Here is a 20,867-nt window from a genome sequence, read left to right as displayed (position 1 = left end):
AAATTCAAAGAGGTATTATTATAAGTCACATTATTTAATCAGAATATCCCCAAGTTAAATAAATAATAAAAAAGTAACTCTCTCCCAAATCAATTAACTACTCATAAATTAAGAAATATACTCCTAGATAACCTTTTGACCAAAGAAAAAAGTGAGAAATTACAGAGTATTTAGATAATATTGAAAAGGAGAATAATTCATATTCAAAGTTATGAGCCATAGAGAAAGTTTTACTCAAAGCAAAATTTATACCCTTAAATGCCTTTATTATTAAACAAAAAAGATGAGAAATAAAAGAACTAAATCTTCCCTTCAGAAGTCTGAAAAATAAAAACAAAAAACGAAAAGAAATGAGGAAGAGGAAATTAATAAATACAGAACCGAAAAGTAATGTTATGAAAAATAAAAGTAATAGAAAGCATAAAAAAATACAAAAGCTAGTTCTTTGAAAAGACCAAAAAAATAAGAAATAAACAAAGACCTTGCAAGCCTGATAAATAATAAAGGATAAAACAAAAATAGGTAAGAAGTTTTCTAATTCAAAAATTAGATATCAGGTATAACCACAGAAAAAGAAGATATTTAAAAAATAAGAGTGTTATATGCCATAATATGGGTACAAATTTTAAATCTTAGAGAAAAATGAATGATTTCCTGTCAAAATATAAATAATCAAAACTGATCTGAGAAAAATTGAAAATTTAAATAGTCAAATTACCACAGAGAACTCTGGAAATATTAAATAACTACCATTGAAAGAGGCACCGGAATCAGAAGAGTTTCATAATTGAATTTTACCTAATCATACTGGGTTCACAGTCAAGTTTTATCTAATTTTTAAAAAACAGATAATCCAATGTTATTAAATCTGTTTATGGGCGGCTGGCCCAGTGGCACAGTGGTTAAGTTCGCACGTTAAGCTTCTCGGCAGCCTGGGCTTTGCCGGTTCGGATCCTGGGTGTGGACATGGCACCGCCTGGCAAAAGCCATACTGTGGCAGGTGTCCCACATATAAAGTAGAGGAAGATGGGTATGGATGCATGTTAGCTCAGGGCCAGTCTTCCTCAGCAAAAAGAGGAGGATTGGCAGTAGTTAGCTCAGGGCTAATCTTCCTCAAAAACAAACAAACAAACAAGAACAAAAAAAAAACCTGTTTATTTATGAAGTTCACTTAATTTTAACAAAAAATTCTAATAAAATTAGTGTCCTCTAATAAAGGAAAATTTATAGACCAATCTAACTTATATACTGAAATGATATATAAAATAATAAATGATGTTGGGTTTATCTCCTGAGAGCAAAGGTGCTTCAGTGTCAGGAAACTTAGTAACATTAATCCATCTCACCAGTTGGTTAAAGGAGAAAAAACATGCTATTATATCAATAGATGCTGAATAGGCATTTAACAAATCCAAAAGCATTTCTAATAAGACATCTAAGTAAAATTGGAATAGAAGAAAAATATTTAATTAAAAATAAAGAATATTTACTAAAAACCAAACATCAAATATAATTCCAAGTGGCAAAACACCAAATGATTTCAATTACAATTAGGAGGCAGACATGGATGCTCACTGTCACCATTATCTTTAACACAGTCTCAGAGGCTCAAAGGAATTTAATAAGACGTGAACAACACAAGAAAACAAAATAGTAGATATAAACATTGGAAAAGAATAAGTGAACTCGTTTTGGGGCATGTTGGGGCTGATGATATAACTGTATAACCAGAAAATCCAAGAGACACCAATAAAAAGCTACAAAATTAATATGAGAATTTTATAAAGTTGATGGATATAAGATAAATATATAAAAATCAACAGCATTTCTCTATCCTATCAACAAATACCAACAAGTGGAAATAGAGAAAATAGTCCATTAACAGCAGATGCAAAATGATACTCATAAATTTTAAAAGAATGGCAACGAAACATACTTTTAAAAAACTACAAAATCATATTAAAGATATAAAACAGCATTTAGAGAAATGAAAAGATATACCATATTCTTGAATGAGAAGACTTCTATAATATTAAGAAGACTTCATATCACTAAAAATGTCAACTCTCCAAAAACTAGTATATAAATATAATGCAATCCCAATTAGAATCCCTGTTGGGATTAGAATTGAATGAAATTATGTTAACGTTTATGTGGAAGAGTAACTGCCTGTGAATATGTAAGATAAGTATAAAGACTGGAGGAGAAAAACTTTACTATGTGTCTATCAGAGCCTTTGGATTAGAGGTAAATAAATGATCTTAAAGTTCGAATCAAAGAGTAACTGCCTCCAGGGGCCGGCCTGGTGGTAGAGTGGTTAGGTTTGTGTGCTCTGCTTCAGCGACCCGAGATTCACGGGTTCAGATCCCAGGCTCGGACCCACACACTGCTCATCAAGCCATGCTGCAGCGGTGTAACACATACAAAATAGAGGAAGATAGGCGTGAATGTTAGCTCAGGGACAACCTTCCTCAAACAAAAAGAGGAGGATTGGCAATGGATGTTATCTCAGGGCGACTCTTCCTCACCAAAATAAATAAGTAAGTAAACTGCCTCCAAATATATATTTAAAAAGTAAGCACAGTGGAGAGAGAAAAACTTACCATGTTTATGGTAATTATTAGCATATTTATGAAAATATGCTACTAAGTCACTATATTTAAATGAATATGATATTAATGGTCCCTCAAGTAAATCAGTGGAACAGGAGAGACAATATAGTAATAGATGCTAGCATATATAAAATTTTAACATATGACAGATAGTAGTTCTAATTAGTGGAATAGGATGGATTATTTAATAAATAATACTGATATAATTGGCTATCCACTGGAAAAGAATAAAACTGGACCCCCATATCTCACCCTATATAAAAAATAAATCCATATGTATTGTTAAATGAAAGAAAACTCAGGAGACTCTATGTACAATCTAGGAATGGAAGAGACTGCTTTAACCAGGACTAACCAGAAACAATAAAAGATAGTAACTTGATCACAGCAAAATGAAAACCTTTGATATGGTGAAGTTTACCATAAAAAGTCAACAGACAAATTATACGTTAGAAAAACATTGAATACAGAAGATAATTACTATACTGTATAAACTGCTCTTAAAAATTATCAAGGAAAATTCCAACAGTGCAACAGAAAAATGGCAAAATCTATGAATAGGTACTCACAGAAGAGAAAATTAAAATATTTGATTTTTAAATTTACATCTGACCTTATGTTGCCTCCAAGTTCATGTGATGGCTCCTGTCTTCTCTTCCAATGCCAGTTTCTCTCCAGACTCCCCTAGTCTGTGGTATGTTCCCATCATTCAAGGCTCCCAAGCCGAGAGGCTCAGAGCCTTCTGTGACTTCCTTCTCTCCTTGGCTGTTCAGCATGTGTTCACCTCCCTAGGCCTGATAGTCCCCGACCCCTGACTCTACCTCAGCCTTGCCATTGTGGCCACGGAGAGGGCCAAGGAGACAGAGTGGGAGGGGCACGAGCCTTGGAGTGCCACCAGGCTTGCTTTCACTCCCTGCCATCTACCAGCTACGTGGGAACAGGCATGTCCTTCCTCGGCCTTGATTTTCTCCTCTCTGATGGGATAATTATACCTGCTTTTCAAGGTCACTGTGAGAACTGACAGAAGGAATTTATACACAGTGCCAGCATGGTGTCTAGTACATATTAGGACCTAAAAAATGTCAGCTCCCTTCCCTACTTGAGTTCCTTACAATTAGTCTAGGGTCTGGGTTACCAGCAAATATATTTTCTAAATGGCTACTTGGCTCCGATTGCCTGACATTTGGAACCCTTCCACTTGTTGCTAATAGCCTAATTTTGCTAAAACACTGCTTGTGTTATATCATTCTTCTGATTACCAATTTTCCATGACTCCTTACTGCCTTTAGGAAAAAGTGCAGACTCCACAGCCTTCCTGCCAAGACACTCATTCCTCTGAGGGAGAAATGAAAAAACTTTGCCCAAGGTGCCCAAAACACAGTTTTTAATCTTTTCATTTGGGAAAATGAAGGCATGCCTACAAATTTGGATTCACCTTATATAACAGTGTATGCCATGTTTTCCTTCATTACTCTAAACCACCATCCACTGAGGTAATGATATACTCAAGTAAATTCAACTTTGTTTGCCTGAAATTTTACTTTGTGCTTGAAACGTGTGTAGTACATTCATTTAAATCTTTCCACTCAAAATGACGGAACAGGAAGGGATGAGAGCAAGCACTGATCACAGACATGTTATTGACATAGTTACTAATAATTAGGCATATATGTAACACAAATAATTGAAACAAGATTTTGTTGTGATTATAAGAGAAATAAAAATTTAGACATTTCTTTATCATGGCTAGTTGCTAACAATGGCAAGAAATAATTCTCTTTTACCCAGGACTTGTTTTTCCAGGTCATGGCATCTGCTTTGCAAGTTCACTTCCTGCTGTGTGGACGTCTGAATCTGCTGAGACCTCAGGATGGCTGCATCTGACAATACTTTCAGATTTTTCATTTCTTCTTCAAGGCATACCTTATTTCTCTGGCACTGTGTCAAACTTTTATTTAGTATCTCTATTTCTGTAAAGAAAATACAAAGTTTACAAATAGACAAGACTGAATCATAAAACATTTTCTCCAAAAAATGATTATTTTCTCTCAGAAAATTAACACTTAAAAGCCAGGATGAGGGGCTGGCCCCGTGGCCAAGTGGTTAAGTTCGCGCGCTCCGCTGCAAGCGGCCCAGTGTTTCGTTGGTTCGAATCCTGGGCGCGGACATGGCACTGCTCATCAAACCACGCTGAGGCAGCGTCCCACATGCCACAACTAGAAGGACCCACAACGAAGAATATATAACTATGTACTGGGGGGCTTTGGCGAGAAAAAGGAAAAAATAAAATCTTTAAAAAAAAAGCCAGGATGACCTTTCTCAGAGTTTAATGACACCTGACAGCTAACCAGAAGGTTAACTTTAAATTTAGTAGTTATTCTGGAAAACAAAGAAGAAAAAGGATTTTACTGCTAAACGGTGCATGAAACATTTTAGTAGTTTTTTTAGCCTTTAAATTGTATTTAATGGCAAATCGGCCTGCTTTTTAAATATTTACATAAATGAATAACATAATATCTGTGTAATGTTCTGGGTTTTATTGAAATTAAACTGTTTTCTTGGCAACGTGATTGATAAAGTCAGTTTAAATGTGCTAGCATGAGCTGGTCGGGCGCATTTCTAGGAGAGTAACTAGGATATGTGCTACACAAATTACGAAGAGAAGTGGTAGGGATGGAGAGGAATAAAAGGATGCAGTGTCTAAAACTAACAAATTTATGGGGAGAAAGTATTAGTTAATATATCTTAATGATTCTAAAAATACTCTGCCTCCTCAAAATGAGGCCAGAATTCATCATAATAATCATTTGTCATTGTTCACTTAGATTAAGTTTAATAAAAATATGCCTCCACAGCATTATGTTGATTTAGATACACTAATCTGTATAATTTCCTGAGAAATGCATGGCACACATCATCCTTCAAAATGATCATTATCAAGCTCTCCCTTCATCAGTCTTGTTAGCACTGTTGCCTTAAACCACTATGAAAATATAAAGACACACACAATAATGATAAAATACTATAAAATTGGTACAACCAAAATTAACGGAATTGATGAGGATGTGATCTATGAAAAAATCTAGACAGTCTGCTTTTCCAGAGAGTTCACTTGGCATTCCCTTCCTTGGTTAGCTCATCCTGGGCCATGTGAGGGGTTTAGCATGTGATTGGGTGTCAAAGGAAGTCGTCTCGGTTGATTGGTCTTGGAGCCACCACAGTAGAAAGAGCAGTCACATGGGCCAGTGAAGACCAGAAGCAGAGATCCATAGACATGGCAGCAGAGGTGATCCGGGCGGTAAATGGTTACAGGAGAAGAAAAGCACTATGCTAGAACAAAGCCCAGGGAACAGGGCAGGCCTTGAGGGATGGCGACTAGTAGGATCAAGAATGTGGTCCCCGGAGAGAAAGCAAAATGTCTTTCCGTGGGTAGAAAGTACGTCTGGAAAACACGTGACATTTAAGACAGACCTAAGGCATGAGCCCAAGGTGTCTGGCACCTTCTTCACTTTCAATTCCTGCTCAAAATGGAAAAGCTGGGCAAATAATTTTATTTTATTTATATTTTTATCCATTTGGCAGGGACCAAATAAGTGGAGTTCTACTATATTCTAATGATTACTTTATATGGGAATTTTTTCCTAGGAATAGCCATATGCTTCTAAAAACTTGTCGATATGCACCCATTTGTGTGCAGTAAACTGCTAACACACTAGTACATAACATTTTTAAAGAATGTAGTTAAACAAATAAGGAGGCTCCAGTTTTACTTCAGGCAAAAAGTCTTCCTGGGTATTTTTGTATCCATAAAGGTGGCTTCTTATGCTGAATAAACGGTATCATATCCTAACCATATCCATCTATGTTTAAGTCAGAATGACACTGCAGAGGAGCACACACGCGCTGTCACCTGTTTTGTCATTTGCCAGAGTGATGCTGCTTGGGTTAGCAGGCTGACTCTGTTGGTGTACACTACTAGCTGTCTCTAAAATAACTACTCATGTCAACATGACTTTCTATCTGACATCAAAAGAATAAGAATCTGCAAAACAAATTCATTTGTGAAATATATTCTAACACATGGAAAAGTACAGCAAGATTTCAAAACTAACAGGGGCTACAATGTTTCTAACATGAAATTAGGAGAGAAAACTCAACAGACGTGAATTCATTCACCTTCGGGAACCTACACAGGCCTGTACCTATGGCATCCTGGTCAAACATTCAATCCTACCTTTGTCATTAATAAACTTCCTATGTGTCAGTCATGTGTCCCAATTTGGGGTTCAGAAGTTATGACCTCTACCAGGTCAACCTATTCCAGTCATTGTACTCACCATGCACTTGCCCTGTTTCAGCAGTGCCCCGTGAGAAAGTCCTCTAACCTCACACCCGGCCTGCCGCAGCTCAGATGCTACTTCTGCCTGGAAGTCTTTTGTGGCCCAATCTAGAAGTGACCTTGATCTTCCTGGAACTCGCACCAATTTACACCATTTCTATGGCACTAATCATATGTATACATAGGATCTACTATTGAGCTGTAAGTCATTTTAGGTGACAGGTAATGTCTTACTCATTTTTCATTCCCCCCATAATTTCTGCCATGCCATCCTCACATTAACAGGGGCTCAATAAATACCAACTAAATGAGTAAAGGCATGACTGAGCGAAGCTTTGAAAGAGTTTCTAATATACCGCTAGCTGAAGCTCCTGAATATGTGTCTATCTTACCTCACCCTTCATTTCAGAGGCAAGCATTTTGAGCCCCAGATAATTTAATTTCAGACTAGGTAAGGCAGTAAAAACACACATCCGAAAGAAGATAAGCAAATAGGACTACCATATCCTTCACCTCATCAATTTTACGAAAAATGTGAACTACATATCTAAGCCTAATTCAGGACATGAATTTTAAAGATTTTATTTTTTTCCTTTTTCTCCCCAAAGCCCCCCAGCACATAGTTGTATATTCTTCGTTGTGGGTCCTTCTAGTTGCGGCATGTGGGACGCGCCTCAGCGTGGTTTGATGAGCAGTGCCATGTCCGCGCCCAGGATTTGAACCAACGAAACACTGGGCCGCCTGCAGCGGAGCGCACGAACCTAACCACTTGGCCACGGGGCCAGCCCCCAGGACATGAATTTTAAAAGTTCAAGAGCTGCTCAGTCAATAGTTATTTTGAGAGTGGAAGCAAATTGATTCTACACTTGTTACCATATTCTGCCTTGGTAAAAAATTTTTTTTTCTGAAATTTCTTTTATTAAAATAGGTATGGGGGGCCAGCCCACTGGCTCAGTGGTTAAGTGTTCACATTCCGCTTTGGCAGCCCGGGGTTCGCCAGTTCAGATCCCGGGTGCAGACATGGCACTGCTTGGCATGCTGTGCTGGGGCAGGCATCCCACATATAAAGTAGAGGAAGATGGGCACGATGTTAGTTCAGGGCCAGTCTTCCTCAGCAAAAGGAGGAAGACTGGCGGCAGATGTTAGCTCAGGGCTAATCTTCCTCAACAAAAAGAAAAAGCTATGGTCTGGTTTAAGAATACCTAATCTATGAACATTTAAACTTAAAAATATTGATTACATAAAGTGATATCCACTCATTTGAAGAGTAGGAAATATTTCACTCATATCTGCTATTCGATATTCAGCATAATTTGTTAGCAAGAAAATATTAAACAATGCCTTTTTCTGGGAATGTTGTTTCTGTTTTGGACTTTGATTTTAAAAACTAAATTAAGGGGCCAGCACGGTGGCATAGTGGTTAAGTTCGCATGCTCCCCTTTGGTGACCCAGGGTTTGCCAGTTCAGATCCTGGGTGCAGACCTATACACCACTCATCAAGCCATGCTGTGGCAGCACCCCACATACAAAGTAGAGGATGATTGGCACAGATCTGAGCTCAGGGCCAATCTTCCTCACCAAAAAAACCAAAAGAACTGACCCTAAATTAATTTCAACATGCAAATCTTTTAAAGTATCTTAGTAATGCTGTGCAATGTGTATGGGATTTACTATATTAGTCTGCTAGGACTATCATAACAAAGTACCACAGAGTGGGTGGTTTAACCAACAGAAATTTATTTCCTCACAGTTCTAAAAGCTAGAAGTCTGACATCAAGCTGTCAGCTGGGCTGGTTTCTTCTGAGGGCCGTGAGGGACGAATCTATTCCAGGCCTCTCTCCTTGGCTCGTAGGTGGCTGTCCTCTCCCTGTGTCTTCACGTCGTCTTCCCTCTGTATGTGTCTGTTTCCAAATTTCCTCTTCTTATAGGAACACCAGTCATCTTGCATTAGAGCCCACCCACTTAAATTTAATTATTTCTTTAAGGACCCTACCTCCAAATACAGGTATATTCTGAGATACTGCGGGTTAGGACTTCAACATACGAATTTTTGGAGACACAACTTGGCTGATAATACTATATTTTAAAATCTTTATTGGCAGGGCTGGCCCCGTGGCCGAGTGGTTAAGTTCGCGTGCTCCGCTGCAGGCGGCCCAGTGTTTCGTTGGTTCGAATCCCGGGCGCGGACATGGCACTGCTCATCAAACCACGCTGAGGCAGCGTCCCACATGCTACAACTAGAAGGACCCACAATGAAGAATATACAACTATGTACTGGGGGTCTTTGGGGAGAAAAAGGAAAAAAATAAAATCTTTAAAAAAAAATCTTTATTGGCATTACATTGTGATTATAAATATGTAAAAATAGATGAGCATGTGGAGAACTAGAACATAAAGTGAAAAAATGAAAACAATTGTGTTAGGATAGAGCAATTAAGAGTTTATCTTATTTCTTATAAAAATGTTCCAAGTTTTGTTTTACACCAACCCTTCAATTGAAGAACTATGCCATGCAGAATCAACTCACGCCATAAGGATATATCCATACAGATCATAAATAAAAGCTGGTATTTTTTTAAAAGTATTTATTGTTTAAAATATTTATAATATTGTCAAAGTTTATAGCTAATATATGCTTTTAGCTTTTAGAATAAGTGTTATATAATTTGCTAGCTAATGCAAGTATAATTACTAGTATTAATCCTATACAATCAATTTCTTGGCCTTGATAAGATTTTCCTGTTGTTCTTTTTCCTGTCAGTTTACTCAAATGAACTTAAAATTGTATTAGATCATTACGTTTTTAGGAAACTTCTATAGCCTTATTGCCAAGGCATGCTGATGTTACAGTGTATGACTGTAAATTCACATGACTTTACAGAGTTTTATTACAATAATACAAAAAAACCCAAAGACTAAATTTATTATTTAATGAAGGGATCATAAAACACTAGATTTCTTAAAAACTTTTTATTTTGAAATACTTACAGATTTACAAGAAGTTGCCAAGAAATGTATAGGGAGGTCTGACGCCACCTCCACTCCCCTTCCCCCATGGTGACATTTTGTATGATGACAGGATACTATCAAAACCAGAAAGTTGACATCGGTACACCCCCCAGAGCTAATTCAGATTTCACCTCATTTATGTACGTGTGCATGTGTTGTGTGTGTGTGTGTTTGTGGGTAGTTCTACGCAATTTTATCATGTGTGTAGCTTTGTGTAACTACCAACACAATCAAAATACAGGACTGTTCTATCACCACAAAGCTGCCTTCCTCTACTCCTTTACAGCCCCATCTACTCCTAACCGCACCATCCCTGACCCTGGAAACCACTAATCTGCTCCTCATCTCTATATTTTATTGCAAGAGTGCTACGTAAACAGATTCATATAGTATTAATCTTTTGAGACTGGCTTTTCTGACTCACGTAGTTCCTTTCAGCATGCACTAATTGGTTCCCTGCTATTGTTGAGTAGTATTCCATGGTATGGATATAACACAGCTTGTCCTTCATCCACGGAAGAACATTTGGGCTGTTTCCACTTTTGGCTATTATGAATAAACCCACTATGAACATTTATGTATAGGTTTTTGCATGAACATAGGTTTTCATTTCTCTGGGATAAATGTCCAAGAGTGCAATTACTGGGTCATGTGGTAAGGGCACCTTTGGTGTTAAAGGAAACTGCAAAATTATTTTCTAGAATGGCTGCACCAACTTCCATTCCTACCTGCAATGCTGGGTGATCGAGTTTCTCCAATCCTTGTCGACATTGGTATATTCAATTAAAATTTTAGACATTCTAATAGATGTGTAGTAGTATTTCATTATGGTTATATTTGCATTTCCCTAATTGGCTAATGATGTTGAAAATTTCTCGTGTGTTTACTTGCCATCTATATATCCTCTTTGGTGAAGTCTCTGCTCATACATTTAGCCTATCTTCTAATTAAACTTTTTCTTTAAATGTAGAGTTTTGCGAGTTTCTTTTTATATATATTCTACATACAAGTCCTTTGTTTGATATGTGGTTTGCAAATATTTTCTCCCAGTCTGTAACTCATCTGTTCATCCCCTTAACAGGATCTTTCACAGAAAAAAGTTCTTAATTTTGTTGAGGTCCTATTCGTCAATTTTCCATTTTATGTATCATGCTCTTAGTTCAAGCCTAAGAATCCTAGGTCCCAAAGATTTTCTAGTTTCATGTTTTACATTTAGGTCTGTGGTCCATTTTGAGTTAATTTTTTGTATAAAGTGTGAGGTTTAGGTGAAGGTTCATGTTTTTAAAAAAAATTTTGCCTGTGCATATCCAATTACTCCAGCACTATTTGTTGAAAAGGCTAGGATATCCTTCCTCCATTGAATTTCTTGTGTATCTTTGTCAAAAATCCATTGGGCATATTTATGTGGGTCTCTCTGTCTCTCTATATATAATTTTTTTTAATTTAAAACAAAAATACATATATATTTAGAGTAAAAGTGAAGGGTATTAATTTTGTTCCCTTATTTAGGGCTAAAAGCCCACCACAATGAAGACTTCCACGGGATAAATGAGAATTTAACACAACAGAAGGAACATGGACTTTAAAATAAAAAAGAATAAATAAGAACATTTTGACTCCTTACAGTGCTAGGCACAATGTAGAGTGTGAGAGTGTGTGTCTGTGCTCGCATGCGCATACTTCCTCATTTTACCAATAAGGACTCAGAGGCGGAAGTTTCTTTCTAAGTAGTAGAGGCAGGAAGTGAACTTTGGCGCTCTGGCTCGAGAACCCTGCTCTTAGGATTCCTCCGCATCTGTAAGTATTTAAGAATTGAAGCCCACAACACAGAGGCCAGTGCAGGCTGGCACAGACACACTGGCTGTGTGCCCTCCTCCAGGCCTGGCAGTCAGGTCTATAAAACGGCAAAGCTATCAAGGATCCCACATTCCCCTCCAGATTCTGCCTGATTTCTGCCTCAAGTTCTAATTACTGACTATGAGTAGAACTGGTTTAATAAACTTAAGTAAAGGCTGAATTAAATAGTCAAGACAACAAACTAGAAATGAGAAACATTAACAAGTTAAGCTTAAGAGAGTAACTGTTGAAAGTATTCTTCAACTATAATTCGCATTAAGTCCTTATAATTTTTGCAAATAACAAATAAATTCAAATACAATTATAATATTTTAAAAGTTTTTAAAAGTGTGAAAAAGTTCATTTCACTATTTATACCAGCATTGTCCAATAAAAATATAATGCAAGCCATATCTACGCTTTCAAATTTTCTAGTAGCCACATTAAAAATGTAAAAAGAAATAGGTAAAATTACTTTTAATAGTGTATTTTATTTAACTCCACATATCCAAAATCTCACCATTCAACAAGAGCCTAGAGTCACATTTAAAGTGCTCAACAGCCGCGTGCCGTGGGTGGCTGCCATATTGGACAGCACAGGTCAATAGGTTTCCTGGGCTTTCCGCCATCCTTTTGTAACGATGTGATAGCTCCTCAAGCTTTTCAATACCTTTAAAAGCATTACACAATTTATCTTCTCTGAATCTAAATTTAAGACATAGAGTACTTACTTAAAATTCTATGTTGTAAAATTGGCACGTTTATATATTTACTAGAACTGCAGCTAAATTTCAAGTGTGTTCAAATTGATCAAAGAAACTGCAAAAAAGGCAAGCATCAGCACCTGTGGAGTACTGCACAGACTGGGGTTTGACTGCACTGATGACACTGAGTAAGGAGAAAGTTTTTAAAAAGAAGCAAAGATTCCCCACAATAATATATCCCCATCTGCTGTGTTCACTAAGCTCTTGCTTGGGAATTGAATATACTGTCCTAGTGCAGGTATCTCCATCTCTGAGCGTCTGCAATCACCACTGCGCAACTTCTAAATGAAGCTCCCGCTCCGCGGTGACAGTGACGTGATTTACTATAACGGGAAGTGTTAAAGTCAAGGGTTGAAAACTAACTCCTGTCTCCTCATGCTAGATAAAATGTAAAATGTGCTATTACTTATAAACGAAAAACAAAATGGGCATACACCTTGACTCTTCAATTCCACTTTTAGGAATTAACTATGTTAAAGAAAAAATGAGACAAGATCATAGAAATGCACATGTAAAACTGTTCACTGAAGGCTTATTTATGAAAGTAGAAACTATGATCAACCTAAACGTCCACGAATAAAAACTAGTTAAATCAGTTAAGATACATTCCTATGAGACTCTATGTCAACATAGTTTTACACAGTTAGTTGGTGTAACTATATTTCCATGATATACTGAGTGTATATAACTATGCACAGAAAAAAATGGTTAGAAACTCCTACGTCAAAATGTTAATAGCGGACATCTCCATTTAATGAGACTGCAGACAACGTTCACTTCCTCCTTTGCTCTTTTTCTGACATTGAGGCTGTTTTATGTTTACGGCCATAAAAATCCCTAAGGGCATTTAAATTTGTGGTAAAAAAAGAATTATTAAGTTTTTGCATTTGCCTTCTTATAAGTTTGATAAACAACTTTCAAACTGGTTTTAAAAACCAGATTAAGAGTTTTACTACTGATGGTAACCCACGGCTTCTAGGCAAGTGTAGCTCATAACCAAGGCCCTTCCTCTGTCCTTACTCCCTCTCCCCAGATTATAGAAGTAATACTTGAACATTACCAAAAATGTTCAGAAAATACTCAGAGGTTTAAAAAAGGAACACAAAGATTATCAGTAATCTCAGTATTAAAATTTTGTTGTACTTTGACTTCCATTTCCATTCCACAGTGGTCACTGAGCACCCACTATGTCACACACACAACTGTCTTAAAACTCTAAGAATACAGATTGAGCAAAGCAGGAAAATTCCTGTCCTTGTGGAGATTACAGTCGAGTAAAAGGAGACTGTCAGTCAACACACAAATCAGTTAACGGATAAGAATATTTCTGACAGTGATAAATGTTATTAAAAATAGAACAGATATATTTTTATTTTGTTGAACTTTTCTCAAGTAATTATTTCTGAAATGGCTTCAAGATTATAAAATGTGTGAATGTTTACAGGTACAAAAATGTCTGTATTTGACCTTATACTTGAATTCTAGTTTATCTTGCATAGAATAATAATTTTGAAAATCATTTCCTGTTGAACATTTGAAGACTTTACTACACTATAAAGAATAATTTGCAAAAGACAAGTGAAACTTCTTGAGTCTAAATAATGATTGATAACGTGGGAGTAAAGCTTAAAGAAACTGTTATTTTTAAAAGGAGAAGGGGCTAAAATTCTAGATGCTTTCAAAAAATATGTAAAATATAGAATAAAGGGATGTGTCATCAAAAAAAAATAGAACAGAAAAATAGGATAAGGAAAGACTCCTTTAACTAGGGTGGTCAGCAAAGAGCTCTCTGAGGAGGTGACATTTGCACTGAGACAATCACAGAAAGGGCAGAAACTTGTCCTGGGAGACTCTTAGCCAATTTCCCCTTGGTTAACCTAAAGTTTCTCTCTCTGTCCATGTATCACACAGTCATGGCCACAATCACACTCAGTGAGAATAAAGTGAGTGAGGCTTTCTGAGGGACGAGTATTATTCCTTGATGCAGACGGGCTGTCAGTGCCTCCTTGCTTTTTATGTCTCTGCCTGTGATCATGACCTATTGCAGTCTATGTGTTCTTATGTGGCTGACTTAAACTAACAATCCTAAAGTGGACACTTGGCTTAAAAGATTCCCAAAAAGAAATCATGGATTAGAGAAGATACTAAAAGCAACATAAATGAAAACAATAACTGGCAGAGCTGATGCTGCTTCTATTCTGGTATGACAGAGCTACCGTTACTGACATTATGGGGTAAATATTCCATAAGAAGATGTGACAAGACACTGAAAAGTGAGAAAATTATCAAGAAGACTATTTGAAACATAGATTAACATCATCTACACATCCCATTAAAATGGCTAAAATTAAAAACACTGACAATACAAAGTGTTGACAAGGATGTGGAGCAACTAGAACTCTCATATGTTGCTGGTAGGAATTTGAAAGGAACAAGCACTTTAGAAAAATACTGAGTAGTTTCTTAAAAAGTTAAACATACTCTACCATGTGACCCAGCCATTCTACTCCTAGGTATTTATCAGAAAGACATAAAAGCATATATCCATAAAAAGATATACATGAATGTTCAAATAATCAAAATAATGAATGAAATAGAGTATATTTATATGATGAAAGACAATTCTGTAAAGCAAATCTATATTATAACTGTAGCAGACACTGTCAGGGCCATGTCTATATCCCTTTGACCTTTCAGCATTCCTCTACTGACTTCCAGCTCCCAGAATCTGCATCTCTGTGCTGGAAGAATCTTTTCCCAGGAAATGCAGACAGCAGCCTGCCCACCAAATGGCAGGTTAGAAGCGCCAAGGAATCCACACTGCCTGGGAACAGCCCTCAACCAGTGACTCAGGAGTTGATGCCCAGCTCCCTCACTCTCAGAGTGGGGAATTCAAACCATTTCTCAGAGTTTCCTCACCATATGAAGCTCCAGTTGCCCACTGCAATAGTGCAAGCTTTGTTAGCTGTCTTTCCTCCCTATATCCAGGTTACTTTCACTTCCCAAATAAACTATCTGCACTCATATCTTTGATTCAGTGTCTGCTTCTGGAAGAAATAAGACACTTAACATATATGTAATATTTTATTTTTATTAACATCAATCTCAAAAACATCACTGACTAAAAAAAGCAAGTTCAAAGTATACCTACAAGTATGAAACCATCTGTGTAAAATTTAAAATCTTATGTAAAAATAATTAATATAATTCATGTTATACTATTCATCTGTATTTGTCTAAATTTAATTCTTAAAATTAGTTAAAAAGGATATTGTTATACACAGGAGCCAGCCTGGTGGCATAGTGGTTAAGTTTGTGCACCCTGCTTTGGTGGCCTGGGGTTCACCAATTTGGATCCTGGGTGCAGACCTACACAATGCTCATCAGGCCATGCTGTGGAGGCAGACCACATAGAACAATTAGAATGACCCACAACTAGGATATGCAACTATGTACTGTGGCTTTGGGGAGGGGAAAAAAAAGAGAAGATTGGCAACAGATGCTAGCTCAGGGCCAATCTTCTAAGATTGGCAACAGATGCTAGCTCAGGGCCAATCTTCCATAAAAAAAGAACACACAAATCTCAAATGTATCATTAGATGTTTTGCTAAATGCATCCACTGTGTAACCCAAACTCCTGTCAAAATAGCTCTACCATCACCACAGAGAGTGCTCCACACCCCTTTTCCAGTGAAGCCTCCCTCCAAGGTAAGTACTGATTTTTTCCCACAAGAGGTTAGTTTTCCCTATTCTAGAACATCATATAAATGGAATCATGCAGTATGTATTATTTGCATAAGTCTACTTTCATACACGTATACATAATAAAGTATAAGCAATTTTATACTTTATAACATAAAACAGTTTTATGTTTCATAATAAACAAGGCAGCATATTTTTTGTGTTTATCCAAGTTACTGCATCATCTTCAGTTCTTTCTATATTCCATTGTTTCTTCGGTTCCTTTTTTTGATAATCCATTCTATTGATGTACTTCTGGGCTTTTTCCAGCTGAAGGCTATTTTGAATAAAGTTGCTGAATATTCTTATACAAGTATTTTTGTGGACATATGTTTTCACTTTTTTGGGGGGGACAAATTCCAAAGAGAAGAATTTCAGAGCCATCAGATAGATGTACCTTTAGTTTTATTAAAAACCATCAGATCTTTTTTCAAAGTAGCTATAGCATTTTATACTCTCACCAGTTTGTATGAGAGTTTCAGTGGCTCTCCTTCCTCACCAACATTTGCTGTTGTCGATCTTTTTCATTTTAACCAATCTGGTGGGCATGTACTGGTGTCTCACTGTGGTATCCATTTGCATTTCCCTTATAACTGATAATGTTGAGCATGTTTTCATGTCCTTACTGGCCATTTGTATATCTTTCCTTATGAAGGGTTTGTTCCAATCTTTTGGCCATTTTGATTGGACTGTTTGTCCTTTTACTATTGACTTGTAGGTGTTCTTTATGTAACCTGGACAGCAGACCTTTGTCACATGTTTTTTGAATATTTTTGCTGTCTATGGCTAACCTATTCACTTTTTTTAGTGGCATCTTTTGATGAGCAGTTTTTAATTTTGATGAAGTCTAATTTATCAATTTTTGTGCTTTTGTAGTTCTTACTTCTGTGTCCTATTCAAGAAATCCTCATTTACTACCAATTAATGAAGATATTTTCCTATGTTTCTTCTTTTATAGTTTGTTTTAATATTTAGCTTTATGATTTACCTTGAATTAATTTTTATGTATGATGTGATGCAGGAGTTGAGCTATATTTTCCCATTTTGGTATTCAGTTGTTCCAGCACAATTTGTTCAAAGACTTTCTTTTTTCCATTGGATTGTTTTGGTGCCTTTGTCAAAAGTGAAATGACCAGGGGCCGGCCCTGTGGTGTAGTGGTTAAGTTCACATGCTTTGCTTTGGTGGCCTGGGGTTCGCTGGTTAGGATCCTGGACGCAGACCTACACACCACACATCAAGCCATGCTGCAGCAGCATTCCATGGAGAAGAACTAGAATGACCTACAACTAGGATATACAACTATGTACTAGGGCTTTGGGGAGAAAAAAAAAAGAACATTGAAAGCAAAACGATCATATAAATAGGGGTCATTTACCAGGCTCGTTTGTTCCATTGATCTATTGTTGATCCCTATGCCAGTCATACACTGATTTGATTACTGGGACTTTATACTAAATCTTAGAGTCAGGTAATGTTAATTCTCCATTGACTGAATACTTTTTAAAGAGTTACTTTTAAATTTGTTTATTAGTTTTTTTAGTTATATCTTTCCGTATTTATCATTTGGTGGTTTCTCTAGGAATTATATATCCTTAATTTTTTAGTCAACACAGAATGCATACTGCACCACATCACATAGAAAACAAAGAAAGTGCAACCATATGGATCTATTTACCCCTTCCCTCTGTCCTTTATGCTCTAGTTTTCATATGTTAAATCAACATGCTTTTATAAATCCACAATATTAAAATTCTTACTTTAAATGAGCATGAAATTGTTAAAAATTCAAAGGAAAAAAGAGTCTTTCATATTTACCCATATTTATCATTTATGGTGCATTTTAATCCTTCCTAAGAACCCTGAGGCTCTGTTCATTTTTTTTGATATTTATCTCTCTTCTTCAACTTGAATAATTTCTATTGATCTATCATAAAGTTCACTGGCTTTAAATACAGATATTGTATTTTTCAATTCTTGAATTTCCAATTTTTAATAGTTTCTTGCTGGGATTTTCTATCTTTTCATTCATTATTAGCTTATTTTCCTTTATGTCGTTGAACAGAGCTAACAGCTGATTTGAAATTCTGGTCAGGTAATTATGTAATCTGGATCAACTCAGGGTTAGTCTCTATTGACTGTCTAGTCTTTGAGCATGCGCCATTTTCCTGTTTCTTCTCAGATTAAGTAATTTGGGGTTGGATCCTGAACATCATGGATGTTACATTATGGAGATTCTGGATTCTGTTATATTCCTCTAAAGTATTGATCTTTTTGGTATTGTTTTGTTTTAACAAGCAGTTAACTTGGCTGAACTCCACTGTACAATCTGCCTCCTCTGGGGTAGACAGCAGGTGACATCAATCGCTGTAGCCTCAGGTGGGCTGCTGAGAGTCTTCCCTGTGCACATGTATTTCAGGGATAAGCCAGAGAATTGGGGAGAATTTACATGCAAAGTTTGAGCTCTCCTTTTCTGACTCTCTGGGATATCCTCTTTTCTGGGATATCCTCTCAATTCTTAGAGGCGGGAGCTGCCTTGATCTCTGCCTTCTAGTCTTCAAGTCAAAAAGACTACAGATTTCTATCAGAGTTTTAGCTTCCCTTCATGGAACAGATTGTACCCTGACCTCAATCTAACAGTCTTAAATAAAAAAAAATCAAGGAATTCACCCAGGGCCATTCACTTCTTTCAATTAAAAAAATTTTCACTTTTTTTAAAATCAGTTTTAGGCTCATAGCAAAATTAAGCAGAAAGTACAGAGAAGTCACATATACCTCTTGTCCCCACACATGCATGGCCTCCCCCACCATCAACATCTTGCACCAGAGTGGTACATTTGTTATAATCAATGAACCCACATTGACACATCATTATCACCCAAATCCATAGTTTACATCAGGATTCACTCTTGGTGTTGTACATTCTATGGATTTGACAAATGTTTAAAGACACATATCCACCATTATAGTATCAGACAAGATAGTTTCACTGCTCTCAAAATCCTCCATGCTCCACCTGCTCATTCTTCCTACCCACCTTAGCAACCACTGTCTCTTTACAATTTCCATAGATTCATCTCTTCCAGAATGTCATGGAGTTGGAATCAGACAGCATGTACCCTTTTCAGATTGGCTTTTTTCAATGAGTAATATGCCTTGTTTCAATTTTTGACAGTCCCTCCATTATGTGCTTGGTTTTGGTCACTCTCCAGTGTTGTTAGATAGTTATTTTGTCCAGAATTTATAGTTGTTATTTGGAGGAAGTCTGATCTAAAGTGAGTTACTCAGCCATTAACAGAGGAAAAAGTTTAAAAATACAAATGGGTACATTTAACAGAAATAAGCAGACTTCTGGCCACAGCTCAAGATAGATATATCAGAACTGACATTAGATCAGCCTATAATTATTGAATTTCAGGGTTAGACTAGATCTTAATGGCCATCTAGTCTACCAACCAATAACAGGTTTAAAAGTTAATCATAATTCCTATCACATAAGATAAAATATCATTATTTCATTACTTATGGTATACCATTTACCAAAAAAAATTACAATTATGTTCTAAATATATGTTACAAACCTGTCAAGGCTGTTTCACTTATGGATTTAATTTGTAGAAAAAGTTCTCCTTTCAGTGAAGTCCAGTTTTGAAAATTATCATATACTTCATTTTTAATACTGGTTAGCTCCCTTTTAGTAAAAGTAAGTAATGAAAGAGTCTTAGTCCAGAAATAGTTGTACTCCACCAATCTTCCACTGTCAAGCAGTAAAAAAAAAAAATCAGAATTTTTAAAAATAGCAAGAAAAATAACAAATATTTCTTTGAAAAAAATGCTTTCTTTGAAAAATGGTTTTAGAAAGACCATAAATCTACTGTCTAAATGGAGACAATTTTGAAAGAGAAAGGAGGTTCTATTTATATTACGCTGAGACAACAGATATAAACGGCATATCCCGGAAGCCTGAGGTAGGTGGTCACTCCAACTCATTTCGATTGTGTTATTATTTTAACTAGAGAGAAAGATAGCTATTTTCATACACATTTATTCCATTAATATTTTAAAATTAATTTTAACAGCAAATATTTAGTGAAGAAAATTAGGTCAAGAGTGAGTTTGTCCCAGAGTCTACATGAGAATCTCAGATCTTAGGTAGCCCCTCCTGCCTGACCCTGCTCCTCCTGCAGGGTCAAACCTGGGCCCGTAAGAAACAAAACCTGTTAAGGTGACTGATCCGGTGCTTTTGTTTCATCAATGCCACAGCTCAAACTAATCACATATTTTTTGTCATCTCAATGACTTTTAATACTTCAGATGTCCTGGCTATAATTTACCTAATAACCAAGCAAGATACAGCCACAGATTCAGGAGTTATCAGCAAAAAGAGGATGATAAAGCCATGGAAGTTAATTATTTGGTTAATATTAATCTCCCTCATGGAAGAAGGTAGTGGTCAGCATTTATGGTCTCAAATATAGGCTGAACAGAGTCCATGGTATCTGGTATTAAGGGGGCCTTTTGTGATCTCAGAGAGAGGCATGAGGTAGGGAAGGACCGAGCAGTAAAGC

At 36.5% G+C, this 20,867-nt stretch overlaps 1 protein-coding gene across 8 annotated transcripts in view; it reads right to left on the bottom strand.

The window, feature by feature from the left end:
• The window catches only part of LEKR1 (leucine, glutamate and lysine rich 1), a 189,460-nt gene that overhangs the window by 86,337 nt on the left and 82,256 nt on the right, over positions 1-20,867 (bottom strand). For 5 of the 8 annotated variants that reach the window (XM_070243169.1, XM_023623183.2, XM_023623189.2 and 2 more), the window contains 2 exons: positions 19,881-20,056; positions 4,397-4,582 (listed from right to left, as the gene is read on the bottom strand). In XM_070243169.1, the coding sequence (XP_070099270.1) occupies positions 4,397-4,582; positions 19,881-20,056 (362 nt within the window). The remainder of the gene's footprint in view (positions 1-4,396; positions 4,583-19,880; positions 20,057-20,867) is intronic. The other 3 variants (XM_070243170.1, XM_070243171.1, XM_070243172.1) reach the window with 1 other exon arrangement.

The sequence above is a fragment of the Equus caballus genome, chromosome 19 (assembly GCF_041296265.1).
Source record: "Equus caballus isolate H_3958 breed thoroughbred chromosome 19, TB-T2T, whole genome shotgun sequence".
Lineage (NCBI taxonomy): Eukaryota > Metazoa > Chordata > Mammalia > Perissodactyla > Equidae > Equus > Equus caballus.
Note: the sequence above shows the minus strand (reverse complement) of the source record. Positions and strands in the feature narration are given on the sequence as shown.